Genomic DNA, 16806 nt, shown 5'->3' on the forward strand with positions numbered 1-16806 from the left:
ATCTATACATCTATATTGCACAAGATAAGTTACTTAAAAGTGTTTGATCCCCCACTGATTTTGTATGTTTGCCCACAGACAAAGAACTGATCAGTCTATAATTTTAATGGTAGGTTTATTTGAGCAGTGAGAGACAGAATAACAACAACAAAATCCAGAAAAACGCATGTCAAAAATGTTATAAATTGATTTGCATTTTAATGAGGGAAATAAGTATTTGACCCCCTCTCAATCAGAAAGATTTCTGGCTCCCAGGTGTCTTTTATACAGGTAACGAGCTGAGATTAGGAGCACACTCTTAAAGTGAGTGCTACTAATCTCAGTTTGTTACCTGTATAAAAGACACCTGTCCACAGAAGCAATCAATCAATCAGATTCCAATCTCTCCACCATGGCCAAGACCAAAGAGCTCTCCAAGGATGTCAGGGACAAGATTGTAGACCTGCACAAGGTTGGAATGGGCTACAAGACCATCTCCAAGCAGCTTGGTGAGAAGGTGACAACAGTTGGTGTGATTATTCGCAAATTGAAGAAACACAAAAGAACTATCAATCTCCCTCGGCCTGGGGCTCCATGCAAGATCTCACCTCGTGGAGTTGCAATGATCATGAGAACGGTGAGGAATCAGCCCAGAACTACACGGGAGGATCTTGTCAATGATCTCAAGGCAGCTAGGACCGTAGTCACCAAGAAAACAATTAGTAACACACTACGCCGTGAAGGACTGAAATCCTGCAGCTCCCGCAAGGTCCACCTGCTCAAGAAAGCACATATACATGCCCATCTGAAGTTTGCCAATGAACATCTGAATGATTCAGAGGACAACTGGGTGAAAGTGTTGTGGTCAGATGAGACCAAAATGGAGCTCTTTGGCATCAACTCAACTCGCCGTGTTTGGAGGAGGAGGAATGCTGCCTATGACCCCAAGAACACCATCCCCACCGTCAAACATGAAGGTGGAAACATTATGCTTTGGGGGTGTTTTTCTGCTTAGGGGACAGGACAACTTCACCGCATCAAAAGGACGATGGACAGGGCCATGTACCGTCAAATCTTGGGTGAGAACCTCCTTCCCTCAGCCAGGGCATTGAAAATGGGTTGTGGATTGCTATTCCAGCATGACAATGACTCAAAACACACGGCCAAGGCAACAAAGGAGTGGCTCAAGAAGAATCGCATTAACTAAGGTCCTGGAGTGGCCTAACCAGTCTCCAGACCTTAATCCCATAGAAAATCTGTGGGGGGAGCTGAAGGTTCGAGTTGCTAAACGTTGCCAACCTTGATGCCTTGGAGAAGATCTGCAAAAAGCAGTGGGACCAAATCTCTCCTGAGATGTGTGCAAACCTGGTGGCCAACTACAAGAAACGTCTGACCTCTGTGATTGCCAACAAGGGTTTTGACACCAAGTACTAAGTCATGTTTTGCAGAGGGGTCAAATACTTATTTCCCTCATTAAAATACAAATCAATTTATACAATTTTTGACATTTTTTTGTTGTTATTCTGTCCCTCACTGTTCAAATAAACCTACCATTAAAATTATAGACTGATCATTTCTTTGTCATTGGGCAAACGTACAAAATCAGCAAGGGATCAAATACTTTTTTCCCCTCACTGTATGTGATTTCCTTTTTTACAAGGAGAGGTGCCTTACTTCTTTCATTCAATATCTATTTATTTCAGGCATCATGTCCACTCCAGTGGTTTGAGCTCTTGGTATTTGGTATTGTATTAGGATCCCCATTATCCCAAAAGCAGCAGATACTCCTCCTGGTGTCCAAAACACAATACATGTTTTTTTTTCTTTATGTAATATATATTTTAATGTATAATTACAGATATATTCATAATAAATAAGTAGTGAGGTTTGATCAAACAAAATGGTGTATCTCCACAGCCATCGTAAAGTCAGCCAATGTATAACGGATTAATAATACATTCATCCACTCTATTGGCTCAGTAGCTTGAGCACACATTGTCCAAATGCAAACATTTGTCTCTCTGCTGTTGCTTGAAGGAGCCATCAGGCTAATTGTATTCATTGTTAGTATTCATAGGCTAGTGTGACTCACCAAGCTGATCCAGGAACTGCATCCTGTTAAAAAATAATAAAAATTGTACATTTGTTTTAACACACTAATGTGCAATTTTTGCACAACTATTGTAAGTATTATTTCACAACTATTATAACGTTAATCACTTCAGCTTTCTCATATGGCCACTAAGTCTATCAACAGTATCAACCTATTAGTTTTGGGGTGTTTTTAAACTCAACAGGATAACTAGTTTGTTTATAGCACATACAGCCCATGTTGTTGCAAAATTAACTTAGCTTCAGTAAACTATTAGCATTTTTTTACGTTTCATAGCATTTTCCACCATAATTTGCAAATAAATTCATAAAAAATCCTACAATGTGATCTTCTGGATTTTTTTTCTCATTTTGTCTGTCATAGTTGAAGTGTACCTATGATGAAAATTACAGGCCTCTCTCATCTTTTTTAAGTGGGAGAACTTGCACAATTGGTGGCTGACTAAATACTTTTTTGCCCCACTGTATCTATGTTTTCCAAATTCATGTTTGAAAATGTAACAGATTTACTTTTTTGTCAAACGTTCCCTGTTCAATTGATGGTTGTCATTTTAAGGCTTATGGTTATTGTTAAGGTTAGACACACCTTCAAACCCTCACTTTAAGCATACATTTTAAAAACGGCAATATGTTACGTGACTCAACATAAAAGGTGGCTTTTCTTTACGACACATAAAATATCACGCTAAACGACCAGAAAGTACACATTTGACTAAAAACCCATTTAAACCAGTTTGATATAACGGCATGCCTTTCTACATTTCATTTTACTTTGATAATAATTTATTTGACCACCGATGTACATGTAACTGCCAAAATAAACAAATCACTTGAATAAATGAGGGGTGCAAATTGAAAGCAGGGGCTTCCACACAGATGTGGATTCTGAATTAATTAAGCAATTAACATTCCATCATGTTTAGATTGTGTGTATGGGTCTGTGTGTGTGTTTCAGTCACCAGATCTCAACACAATTGAACACCTATGGGATATTCTGGAGCCTGAGACAGTGTTTTCCACCGTCATCAACAAAACCACAAATTATGGAATTTGTCATCCCTCCAATGGAGTACCACCAGACACTTGTAGAATTTATGCTGAGGCGCATTGAAGCTTATATAGCGCCTCATGGTGGCCCAACGCCCTATTCAGACACTTTACGTTGGTGTTTCCTTCATTTTGGCAGTTCGGTCAAGCCAAATCCTGATTGGTTTTAGTGGTTTTCCTGCCATGAATGTAACACATGACATTAAATATTGTACCGTCAGGTGATCAACATTTGTTGAAAAATTGCCTTTTTTATTAAGTCAATCATCTAACTTTTTTTTATCATCCATTGCTGACAGAGCCGACCAGGCTCTGTCAGCAATGGATGATAAAAAAAGAGCTGACAGAGCCGACCAGAGCCGATTATATCTGTATATGATCATGTCTACATTCATCTGCTAAAGGGAAGAATCTGTTGAAGGTTTGTAGGTTAGTACTTTTTGTATCTGACCCATCTTTACATTGACAATGGAATATTCAAAGTGGTCAGTCTGGAATTCATACAGAGCTCAAACCTCACTACTGTACCTATGGCGCTCTTCCAAAAATGCTATTGACTGATTTATGCCTGATAATTGGCCCAACCTTTCAATGTCTTTCACACTGCCTAGGCTATGTCATATGCCCTTGTGTCTACACCCCAAGTGGTTTCTTTCTTAACAAAGCCTTCGCTGACTGAATAGCCTTCCATACGCATCCCCACCTAGGTCTTGCCAGAGGCTGTGTGCGGCTCCACCTTACCCAAAGACTTCAACAATGTTTGATGATTTTAGCAGCTCCGGGTTGTGTATTTGGCTGCTCTATCGTCATAGCTACACTTGTTTTTTGTATAGAACCATTACTACACAAGCTCTGGGTAAATAGACTGAGGTTGAGAGTAAACTCAATTCAGCATACAGAAGTAATATCATACAGAGCAAGCTGATGAGCACTCTGAATAACTCAAACCAACTGTGATGATTTATGGGTGACAGCTTAATGTTAAGTGTAACTACAGGTTAGATTGAGGTAGGTTGAAAGAGGAACCTTTATGTAAAAGTAAGTGTAATATTAAAACATGTTGAATAGAGTGGGAGAAATTCATCATAATTAACTATCCAGTGTGGAGCACACAATGTTGTTTAGCTTCTTAGGTGGGACTTTCAATGTTGATTCAGAGTCAATACAGTTGTTGATCTAATTACAATTTAAATGCATATCTAATCTACTGTGGCACCTCAAGGCATAATCTTCTAAATATCTGTAATGTCCTGTAGATAGCAATTGGCACTACACTGACTTTGATTGAAATCGATTTTATGTTTGTCAAGTGCTTTGACTGTGGTGGTCTATTGAAGGGCCTATTATTCCATTATCCATCATTCTGTTTATGATAAGGGGTTTCAAGAAACTGTAGAGAGTATTTCTCATTTTAAAGAGCCATTGAAGCCTCAACTAACCAAAAGCTGTCAGCAAAATGTCCCTTTTGACACCAACACTTGTGCCAGTTGTAGACAAGTCAGTATAACATGATCATGCTATAAAGCAGGCAGAGTGCTCTTTTCTGCAATATTAGTTTTGATTTGAATGAGTATATTGATCCACTTTTTGTGTGATTGTTGTGAGGCTACAACATCAGTAAGATAAGTCATCTGTAACAGAGGACTGGTTATAATAGCAAAATAGGTTTATAATTCCCTCCAACTAAGGTGGGAACCTTCCCATTTCTATTCACGCAGTTTGACAAACACTATCAAAATCATTTGAAAGAAATCATTTAAGCGCATAAAAAACTGTGTTTGTTTTATATAATCACACATGCCACATACAGACCGCCCTCTGCCCCCAGCTGTGCCCTGGACACCATATGTGAATTAATTGCCCCCCATTTATCTTCAGAGTTTGTACTGTTAGGTGACCTAAACTGGGATATGCTTAACACCCCAGCAGTCCTACAATCTAAGATAGATGCCCTCAATCTCACACAAATTATCATGGAACCTACCAGGTATAACCTCAAACCCTCATAGTACACCTCTGCTGTCTTCAACCAGGATCTCAGTGATCACTGCCTCATTGCCTGCGTCCGTAATGGGTATGCGGTCAAACGACCACCCCTCATCCCTGTCAAACGCTCCCTTAAACACTTCAGCGAGCAGGCCTTTCTAATCGACCTGGCCCGGATATCCTGGAAGGATATTGACCTCATGCCGTTATTCTTTAAAAGTGCTTTCCTCACCATCTTAAATAAACATGCCCCATTCATTTAAAAAAAAAACAGGAACAGATATAGCCCTTGGTTCACTCCAGACCTGACTGCCTTTGGCCAGCACAAAAACATCCCGTGCGGTACTGCATTAGCATCAAATATCCCCCGCGATATACAACTTTTCAGGGAAGTTAGGAACCAATATACACAGGCAGTTAGGAAAGCAAAGGCTAGAATTTTCATCCAGAAATGTGCATCCTGTAGCACAAACTCCAAACAGTTCTGGGACACTGTAAAGTCCATGGAGAATAAGAGCACCTCCTCCCAGCTGCCCTCTGCACTGAGGCTAGGAAACACTGTCACCACCAATAAATCTACGATAATTGAGAATTTCAAAAAGCATTTTTCTACGGCTGGCCATGCTTTCCACCTGGCTACCCCTTCCCCGGCCAACAACTCTGCACCCCCCACAGCAACTTGCCCAAGCCTCCCCCACTTCTCCTTCACCCAAATCCAGATAGCTGATGTTCTGAAGAGCTGCAAAATCTGGACCCCTACAAATCAGCTAGGCTAGACAATCTGGACCCTCTCTTTCTAAAATTGTCTGCCTCAATTGTTGCAACCCCTATTACTAGCCTGTTAAACCTCTCTTTCGTATCGTCTAGGATCCCTAAAGATTGGCAAGCTGCCGCGGTCATCCCCCTCTTCAAAGAGGGAGACAATCTAGACCCAAACTGTTACAGACCTATATCTATCCTACCCTGCCTTTCTAAGCTTTCTTCGAAAGCCAAGTTAACAAACAGATCACCGACCATTTCGAATCCCACGTACCTTCTTCGCTATGCAATCTGGTTTCCGAGCTGATAATGGGTGCACCTCAGCTACGCTCAAGGTCCTAAATTATATAATAACTGTCATCGATAAAAGACAATACTTTGCAGCTGTATTTATTGACGTGGCTTTCTACTCTGTCAATCATCGCATTCTCATCGGCAAACTCAACAGCCTTGGTTTCTCAAATGACTGCCTCGTCTGGTTCACCAACTTCTTCTCATATAGAGTTCAGTGTGTCAAATCGAAGGGCCTGTTGTCCGGACCTCTGGCAGGCACTATGGAGATAACACTGTGTTCAACTCTCGGGCCGACTCTTTTCTCTGTATACATCAATGATGTCGCTCTTGTTGCTGATGATTCTCTGCTCCACCTCTACGCAGACGACACCATTCTGTATACTTCTGGCCCTTCTTTGGACACTGTGTTAACAAACCTAAAAAAAAGCTAAAATGCCATTCAACACTCCTTCCGTGGCCTCTAACTGCTCTTAAATGCAAGCAAAACTAAATGCATTCTTTTCAACCAATCGCTTCCCGCACCTGCCTGCCTGTCTAGCATCACTACTCTGGACGGTTCTGACTTAGAATATGTGGACAATTACAAATATCTAGTTGTCTGGTTAGATTGTAAATTCTCCTTCCAGACTCACATTAAGCATCTCCAATCCAAAATTAAATCTGGAATCAGCTTCCTATTTCTCAACAAAGCATCCTTCACTCATGCTGCCAAACATAGCCTCGTAAAACAGACTATCCAACCGATCCTTGACTTCGGCGATGTCATTTAGAAAATAGCCTCCAACACTCTACTCAGCAAATTGGATGCAGTCTATCACAGTGCCATCCGTTTTGTCACCAAAGCCCCATTTATTACCCACCACTGCGACCTGTATGCTCTCGTTGGCTGGCCCTCGCTTCAAATTCATCACCAAACCCACTGGCTCCAGGTCATCTATAAGTCTTTGCTAGGTAAAGCCTCGCCTTATCTCAGCTCACTAGTCACCATCGCAGCACCCACCCATATTTCACTGGTCACCCCCAAAGCCAAATTCTCCTTTGGCTGCCATTCCTTCCAATTCTCTACTGCCAATGACTGGAACAAATTGCAAAAATCACTGAAGATGGAGACTCATGTCTTCTTCACTAACTTTAAGCATCAGTTGTCAGAGCAGCTTACAGATCATTGCACCTGTACATAGCCCATCTGTAAATAGCCCATCCAACTTCCTCATCCCCATGTTGTTGTTTTTCTTCCCCTTTGCACCCCTATATCTCTACTTGCACATTCATCTACTGCACATCTAACACTTGTGGTTAATTGCTAAATTGTAATTATTTCGCCGCTATGGCCTATTTATTGCCTTACCTCCGTAATCTCACTTTATTTGCACACACTATATATAGACTTTTCTATTGTGTTATTGACTGTACATTTGTTTATTCCATGTGTAACTTTGTGTTGTTGTTTGTGTCACACTGCTTTGCTTTATCTTGGCCAGGTCACAGTTGTAAATGAGAACTACCTGGTTAAATAAAGGTGAAATATATAATATAATTGACATAATCACACATGCCCATGTATTTCACTTTGTTTTATATAATCACATATAGTCCATGTATTTCCCTTTGCATTTTGTACATTTTGTACACCTGGTACAGTTCAAATGAAATGATCTGCTTTTTGTTTTTGGTGAAACCAAAGGACAATTATTGCCCGGACAAAATAGTTTCTATTTTGTATACTTTATTTAATATGATTGATGAGTTAGGACAAATATTTGATTACTTTATTTGTCCATCAAAGTGGAAAATGTGTCTTTAGTACTGTATAGGGAGGAGCACAGTGTCAGCCTCAGTACTGCCCCTGGAGATATGTAGAGGTTAACTAAGTGTGTTGCTCAAGAACAACAGTAGGAAGTGATGCCAGGGATCTGAAACCAGCAACCTTCTGATTACTGATCCGTTTCTCTAACCTAACACCATCTCAAATTGAAATAAGTGTTTGACACTTTGAATTGTGGTTGTTTGTCTGGAAAAGGATAGGCCATTGTTGAACTGGGTGTCTGCAATCAAATATTTCTCAACAGAATTTCAAAAAGGAATGAAAACGAGAATGTGGTATATATGCATAGCCTATTGCCAACTTTATTTTGGCAAAAATAAAATTAAAAATGAATACGAAGCTGAAACAATTTCTCCTACTTTTAGCAGATTACTTTGCAGGAACATGAACAAGTTGAACATAAATAGAAAACTAATCTAAGCAGTAAAGGGATGGTAGTGGAGAGTCATTCATCTTCTCCTGCGTCGTGACCTTGTGACCTGGGTTTCCTCCGGGGTCACGCACTCTGTTCTCTGGCAGCCACATTTATTGATGTGGATGTAGGAGTGGTTGAACTTTGAACCGTCTGGGCAGATCATCTCCACTTCATTCTTGGTGGTGGATTCTTCCCGACAGCAGGTACAAGAGCGCTCCATCATGTTGGCCTCAAGAGAATACCTGAAAACAGAAAGGAGAGACGATGTCATTATGTGGAAGTAATGATGGTAGCAGTTGTAATTATATAACATTGGCTGCGTTTACACAGGCTACCTAATTCTGATCTTTTGACCAATCAGATGAGCTCTTTTGCCAATAATTGGGAAAAATATCAGAATTGGGCTGCCTTTGTAAACACAGCCATTGTAACATAACATATTGCTGAAAATATAATTTGTAGTTTGCATTTAGACAGGCAGCCTAATTCTATTTTATTGGGAGGAATAATGTGTTAGTGTTCCTGAAATATTTCAGGAATGATCAAAATACTCACATGGCGTAGGTGACACAGGATCCACTGCATGTTGTCACTTCCACCTTGTTTGCAGACTTGCAGCCATTGCTGTCCAGGTACACTTTGCTCTTTGTAACGTTGCATGGCTTAGTTATTGGAATACCTGCACATAAAAGTGACATTTTCAAATGAATTAACGTTAATCATCCTGAGGACCATGGCAATAGCTAAAACACTTTCCTCAATGCCTGATAAAGGGCAAGAATGATTTACAAATGTCTATCAAAAAGGATGGTGTTAAAAAGACACTCACAGACATGGCAGCAACCATCTGGAGCAATGACTTCAGTTCCCTTAAAAACAAGGAAATGGAAGAAAAAACAAGAACATTTTTAAGTCACTGACGTAGCATTTACCAAACTGTCTCCACATGTTTTTCAGTGCAGTGTTCTTGTATTGTTCACTTTAAGCAACAGGTGTCAATAACCTCACATAAATTCACAGTAGGCATACTATATTAAGCAACAGGCCTTGGTCTGAGTGACTGGGCATGTTTAAACTTTATTTCACGAATACGATTTTGCACATTGTCCAGTTGTTTTTAAATGGGCCAGTTATCCGGGCCCAGATAATTTGCCAGATGGTTATTGTAACTCACGGGTATGCAGTCTTCTGGGTGGAAGACAGGGCACACAGTCTTAGCCTCGATTGGGATGAGTTGGTCCTGAATCTTTACGCACTCATACTTGAGACACTTGTCTCCCGATGGTATCCAGACGGAACCAGGCTGTAGAGGTGAGAATATGAAAGATATCAACAGGAGATTCTTCAAATTATATACGATATACTGTATCATTGCTAAGATAGTTATTTTGCATAAAACATTATTGCTACAGTAAAATTACATGTTGATGTTTTTAAATAATCAAGTGAAATAGGACTGATATGTTTTACGAATTGTAAAATAAAGAATCTGTGAGAGATAAGTAATGCATCTTGATGCTATTTTACCTGAATAGTGTGTGTGGTGTTATCTGGCAGCATAACCACACAGCTTGTCTGTACACACTTCCCACAACACTGCCCAGGAACGGCTTGATGATCATAGCCCTGAAAGGAAGAAGACAGACCAGAGAGGAGAAAACCTTTATGATGTGCACATGATCTCTCTTATACCAATGTGTGATCCTTGTAACTCACTAGTAATTACACTTATCCAGTAGTAGTCCAATAGTGGACACAGAGGAATCACTGTTATTATAATATTTTGACATGGATAAGAACTCACATTACACTAAGTATGTTGAATTACATAATGAGGCCAAAGGGTGTCGATGCGTCAATGGAGATCACTTACCTGCTGGCAGTGAGTGTCACATTCAGTAGGATGACACTCAATGATATGTAGATGGCTTTGGGCATCTACACTGTCACCACACACACAATTCTTACACTTGTCCCCAGGAACATTGGCACCAGGCTGGAATGAGAAAATATAATATTTCTATCGAAAGTCCATGAATTTAGACACTTTTTTTGTCCTATCTAATCTCATAAATGGATTGACCAAAAAACATTGTTGGCACCCTGATAGAGGCCTCTAATTGCTTTAAAGGAGGAATTTGCATAGTTTAACTTGTTTTTTAATTAATGTATGCAAGTAAAAAATAACGTTGTACTCTTTTATTAAGTTGATAATTTAGAAGTGGTGGGAATGGCCAAAATGAAAATAGCATAGAATGCATTCTCACCTGATATTCAGTGTTGTTAAACACACAGACATCCTTTGGCACTGTGGGGCAAAGAACATGGATAATCATTCAATAATGCAACTAACATGTTGGGATTTCTAGGATATGCACAAATACTGTACACGCACACTCAAACACATGCAGACGCAAACTCACCGCATTGATAAGTTAGGCAGCAGACTCCCATAGTTGCCTCTGTCTCGAATCCGACTGGGCAAGTTATCTTGGAAGTAGAGCATCGTGTGACATCACACTCTGTTTGGAAAGAAAAAACGATTGTTTTAAAAACTATGCGAATGGCCACAGTGGTTGGATATATTAGGTAATCACCGAAAATGTTAACGTTTTTACCGAGATGTTAAAAAGCCCACATATAAAGCACATTATCCAAACAACTCACTCACCGCATTTGTCCTTTTGACAACAGTCAACGGTTTCTACGACCTTAACTTGGCCCTCCTGATCACAGGTGAGAGGAGGCTGATGTTGGCATGCCATAGGCTGGCACTGGATTTCCAGACTGTACGGGTCACACACACACTCCTGGCAGTTGCTCACCCAGGTCTCATTAGCCTGCAATGAGGAACAATTTAAGTACACTAAGGTTTGTATGGACACTACCAGTACAAAGTTCAATCATTCAGTGTGTGGAATTAGTAATTACTGAAGCGCTTTGAGGTTTTATGAAAACACTATAGAATTGTAATACATTATTATTATTATAATTATTATTATTGCAAACATTACTATACATGATTGCCAAAAGTGAAATAAAAGCTACATTACCTTTTTTTTCCAATTTTCGTCTATATTACATACTCAAATCTAACTGCCTGTAGCTCAGTCACTGAAGCAAGGATATGCATTTTCTTGGTACCATTTGAACAGAAACACTTTGAAGTTTGTGGAAATTTTTGTCAAAAATGAAAAAGGCATGCTGTCATGCAAGGTTAGTAGCTACAGTTTATGACATATACATGGTTTCCGGATACTCCCGTTAAGCCCAGCTCATTGGCTATCTAGCTAGCTTTGTTTGACCCCGATTGGGGCTTATTTGACAAAGATACAGTTGTTCAAGTGATGGCCGCCCGAGTCATCGGCGTGCCATGAAGGCGTCGCTCTCTGACCAAATATGGTGTTCTATAAGATATACTACACCCCTAATGATATAGTGAAATCTTGTTACCTTCTAAGATCTCTGAGGAATACATACAAATGTGATTTGACTCGTTGAAACAACGTTTAAGGTGAGATTTTCACAGATTCCTTTCTTTGCAAATTGAATGAGTGGAAATACAAAATAGATTGTGCGTGCTATATGGACCTTTTTAGGATAGGAAAAGGGATTTTATTAAACAAAACTACACTTCATGTTATCTCTGGGACAAGTTGGATAGTAAATCAGAGCAAGATTTCAGAATATAAGTATACATTTTACCTTCAGAGGTGAATTTATCAAACCTATCACGGTGAAAAAATTGTTTTGTTGTTAGGAGCTCTCCTCAAACAATTGCATGGCATTTTTTTGCAGTAATAGCTACTGTAAATTGGACAGTGCAGTTATATTAACAGGAATTTAAGCTTTCAGCCGATATAAGACACTTATATTTACCGACGTTTGTTGTCTCTTTCAAATCTGCGATCTTGACATAACGCGCTGCATGATTTACAACTGTCCCATTGATGGGACGCCGATCCTTAAGTTAATGTGTATATCAGAAATGAATAGTTTCTCTTCCCTGCTTAAACCTGTGAGTGAAATTCAAACACAATTTTACCTCTTTCCATTCTCCATTTGGCAATGGGCAAATATCTAATGAACAAAAGAGAAAAAAATACATGACATAAACTAAGTAATTGAAATACATTCCACAACTTCATTTTGATAATGCATTTTATATACCGGAAGCACTTGATGAAATCAATATCAATCAAAATAAACCAAAACCCGCACAATTGAAATATCTGAGAAAAATGCTGTGGATATTTTTTGTTTGTTATACAAAAAGCTGAACCAGCTTTCAAAAGACCACTACAGTAGCAACGAACAATTAGCACTTTGTGCTTCCCAAAGTGAAGGTCAGCAGGATGTAGCTACTATCACAGCACCATACAGTAAGTCACCACACCCTCATTATACAATGCTGTTATTTGACAATTCTTACCACAGCTGGGGATACAGTAGTTTGAGCTGGAACTCATAAGAGTGGTCCCAGGGGGACAATAACATCCCTCCAATTGTATATCTCCCATGACACTGAACTCATTTTGAGTCTGGATGAATTTGAAATTGTACCTGCAGAGATATTTAAAAAATGTTTCAATAGCTGAGAGACTTTTGCCCATCATTATACCCATCCACTGAACAACAACAGCATTATACATACCAGGCATTACAGGTTGGTTCAACTTGTGGACCGCAGGCTTTATAAACCTTGGGTTTCTCACATGTGAAGTCTGTAGCGGGGGAGATAAAAAGGTTAATAACCAATAAGCAACATCATAGAGAGGCTATCTGAGCTTTATGGTCTTGAGGAGTGACCTACTTACCACATTGTCCATTTGTATAATTTCTCCACTCAATACAGACTCCTGCTTGTGCACATGCATCAGCATAGGTCTGCAAGCTGGTGCAGCCAATGGTAACATCATCCATATAACACACATCAAAGATACATGCCACAAGGAATGGCTCGTAGGGGATTATCTTATGGCAACTCTCAAAGACCCTAGAAAAGATGTCACGCTTCAGTTAGAGTAGATACTTAAATATGATAATTCACTTTGTTTTGTCATCAGGCTTTGTCAAATGATTGCCGTGTTTTAGTATGTCAAGTTACTGTTGGCACTGAGATTATTATGATTGGGAGGTTATTGATCCTACAGAAGAGCTAGGTTTACTGTAAATACTAATTGCTACTTACTTGCTTTGAATGAGATGACAAATGGGTGGATCACAGCCTGGTGGTGGTGTTGGTATCGGCTCTGGTGGTGGTGGTGTGCACTGACTGTTATTGTGGTCAGCAACATGCCATTGGTGTGCCATGTCAGGACAAGATGAATCGATAGTCCCATTTGGCAAGCGGCAGTCATCTGTCCGGTTGTTGTCACATGTACCTGAATAAGATTGAAAACCATTGTTAGACAATGAGACATCATGGGGTAATCATCGTAACAAAGTGACCATAAAACACCTGTACTCACCACACTGTCCCTCAGTGTTGCCACTGAACTTGTCCCAGGGCAGGTATATGCTAAACATAAGACCAGTGAAAGACACCTTGGCATTAATTGCTGGTATGACTAAAAGGGTCTCAATTCCGTTGTCTGTGATGCGGAAGTCCTTGGTCTCATATGCTGGGATGATGCGTTTCTGGTTTACATAAATCTAGGACAAAAATATTAAGAGATGGACAAAATGGTTACAATAATTCAATATTTTTATACCCAATAGTATTCTAGAACTGTATCCTATATCTAATACATAAAGGAAGTATATCAATCTTAAATGGAAGCAAATCAATATCTAAGCTAAACCCAAAACTAATCCCTCTTAAACGAAAAAACGACTGAAAATCTCTTGAACATACAGTATCTGAGATATTTTAATTACCAGACTTGTGAAAACTCCATCAACGTCCTTCTTGGTCATGAATATCTTGTAAGATTGATAATAAATTGTCAGAGACTGAGGACAGGAAAGTCCATCTGGGGCATCACAATAGTAATTGTCGATTACAACACTGAAGTTGTACTTTGGCAGGATTTCTTTGACCAAGACGTAAGAACAATTTCCTTGGAAGCCATAGTATGTTCCATCAAAGGTGACATAGTGAGGGTCTCCCCAACCATAGCAGATACCTTTGTAAGAAGAGAATGATTAGCATTTAAAAGGACACGGATGTGGAATGTTTTATGCAAAATGAATGGTGCTGTGCTGAACGTTTTCCAATGTTAGACATTCATATACATTTACTGCTGGTAACTATTAGATAAACCTAAACAAGTCAAATAGTAAGAATAATTTTGAACTAAAATCAATGGCTAAAGTGGATTTTGTGACACAAAGAATAAACATATCTATTTTTGGGGTGGGAGGTGGTAAACTTACATTGACACTCATAGTGGAAACAGCATCCAGATTCGTCAAACACTTGGATTGGAGGATAGTTATTTTCACATGCTATTGGCTTCGGAGTCTCACAATGTACATGCTCATAACTAACATTCCCGTTGGTGCATGTTCCGTTGGTGCATTGGTTATGTATCCAGCTGTCACCATTCTACAAACACAGACAAATATTAGGCCTACAGGAAATGTCTATAAAATCATTCAATTATTTTTGTAATGTAATCATCCCTTTGTAAATAATAATTCCTATGGAACAAAAGTTATTATCTATAGCAGAGTAAAACCTGTCTTGGAGGATGCTCATGGTCACAGTTCTTCTCAGAAGGATATGTTACATGTGGAACTGTTGTTGTTGGGGGCTGTGAAGTGGTTGGTGAAGTAGGAGTAACTGGGGTAGTTGATGTACCACAGCTGGTCAAATGTGTTTCTATTTCACAAGTCTTGTTGCAGAGACCAATGTAGCACCATCCATCATGGTCAGAGACATTATATACAATGGAGCCTGAAAGTAATTTGAGGTGTAATCATTAAGCAGGTTTTCCAACTTAACATGTAAAATGACATACAAATTGAACATCACTAATAGCTGAACTAATAGTACAAAAGGTTTAAAACTTGGAAAGAAGAAAAGTAAAACTTACCAATGAGGAAATCAGTATGATTGAAATGGCAAACAGAACAATGATGGGGTAATGTGACTGGAATCGATGGTTTCGCTGATTCACCAGTTATTTCAAAAAAAGGAGTTGTAGGAATAATAGTAGTGGTGGGAGGCAGAGTTGTTGTTTTTGTTGTAGATGGAACTGTTGACGTTGAGGTTGTAGTAGTGGGTACAGGAGTAGTGATATGAGGAACTGTTGTTGTTGTGGTGGTGGGGATGTGTGTTGTGGTTCCACATTGACAACATTTCACTCGAATCTCGTAATCGAAGCACTTTTGCTGAAGACCTTGCTTATTGTTTTGACAAATCAGTCCAACGGATGGGTTGCAAGTCACGTCTTGGCCAAGCTGAGAGATCTGAAGTCCAGGGTATTGTTTTGCTCTACATTCAACTGCCTCTGGAGCTGAGCAAATGTGATAACCAGCAGAAATGATGTTCTTAATGGATTCATTATCTCCACCTTCAGAGCCAGTCATTGGCTGACCAAGGTTGATCCAGTCTGACCACACACATTTTTCTTCACCTCTGCATTGTGTAGGTGTTACTCCTGTTGAGGTTGATGTAGGAGTAGTGGTTGGGGTCGAACCAGAGCTGGGAGTCTGAGTTGTTGTGTTTGTTGTAGGTGGAGTTGTCGATGTTGAGGTTGTAGTAGTCAGTGTAGGAGTAGTGATATGAGGAACTGTTGTTGTTGTGGTGGTGGGGATGTGTGTTGTGGTTCCACATTGACAACATTTCACTCGAATCTCGTAATCGAAGCACTTTTGCTGAAGACCTTGCTTATTGTTTTTACAAATCAGTCCAACCGATGGATTGCAAGTCACGTCTTGGCCAAGCTGAGAGATCTGAAGTCCAGGGTATTGTTTAGCTCTACATTCAACTGCCTCTGGAGCTGAGCAAATGTGATAACCAGCAGAAATTATGTTCTTAATGGATTCATTATCTCCACCTTCAGAGCCAGTTGTTGGCTGACCAAGGTTGATCCAGTCTGACCACACACATTTTTCTTCACCACTGCATTGGGTCGGTGTTACTCCTGTTGAGGTTGATGTAGGAGTAGTGGTTGGGGTCGTACTAGAGCTGGGAGTCTGAGTTGTTGTTTTTGTTGTAGGTGGAGCTGTCGATGTTGAGGTTGTAGTAGTGGCTGTAGGAGTAGTGATATGAGAAACTGTTGTTGTAGTGGTGGTGGTTGGGATGTGTGTTGTGGTTCCACATTGACAACATTTCACTCGAATCTCGTAATCGAAGCACTTTTGCTGAAGACCTTGCTTATTGTTTTGACAAATCAGTCCAACAGATGGGTTGCAAGTCACGTCTTGGCCAAGCTGAGAG

The 16806-nt window shown here is 39.8% G+C and overlaps 1 protein-coding gene across 1 annotated transcript in view; it reads right to left on the reverse strand.

The window, feature by feature from the left end:
• LOC112236641 (mucin-5AC-like) overlaps positions 1-16200 on the reverse strand; it is a 29074-nt gene extending 12874 nt beyond the window's left edge. The window contains exons 1-9 of the mRNA XM_042331114.1: positions 16023-16200; positions 14424-14545; positions 13889-14072; positions 10685-10725; positions 9592-9720; positions 9247-9286; positions 8973-9096; positions 8474-8659; positions 2072-2094 (exon numbers count right to left, since the gene is read on the reverse strand). Coding sequence (XP_042187048.1) covers positions 2072-2094; positions 8474-8659; positions 8973-9096; positions 9247-9286; positions 9592-9720; positions 10685-10725; positions 13889-14072; positions 14424-14545; positions 16023-16200 — 1027 coding nt within the window. The remainder of the gene's footprint in view (positions 1-2071; positions 2095-8473; positions 8660-8972; positions 9097-9246; positions 9287-9591; positions 9721-10684; positions 10726-13888; positions 14073-14423; positions 14546-16022) is intronic.
• Between the last annotated feature and the right edge of the window lie 606 nt (positions 16201-16806).

Source organism: Oncorhynchus tshawytscha, linkage group LG12 (assembly GCF_018296145.1).
Source record: "Oncorhynchus tshawytscha isolate Ot180627B linkage group LG12, Otsh_v2.0, whole genome shotgun sequence".
Taxonomy (NCBI): Eukaryota; Metazoa; Chordata; class Actinopteri; order Salmoniformes; family Salmonidae; genus Oncorhynchus; species Oncorhynchus tshawytscha.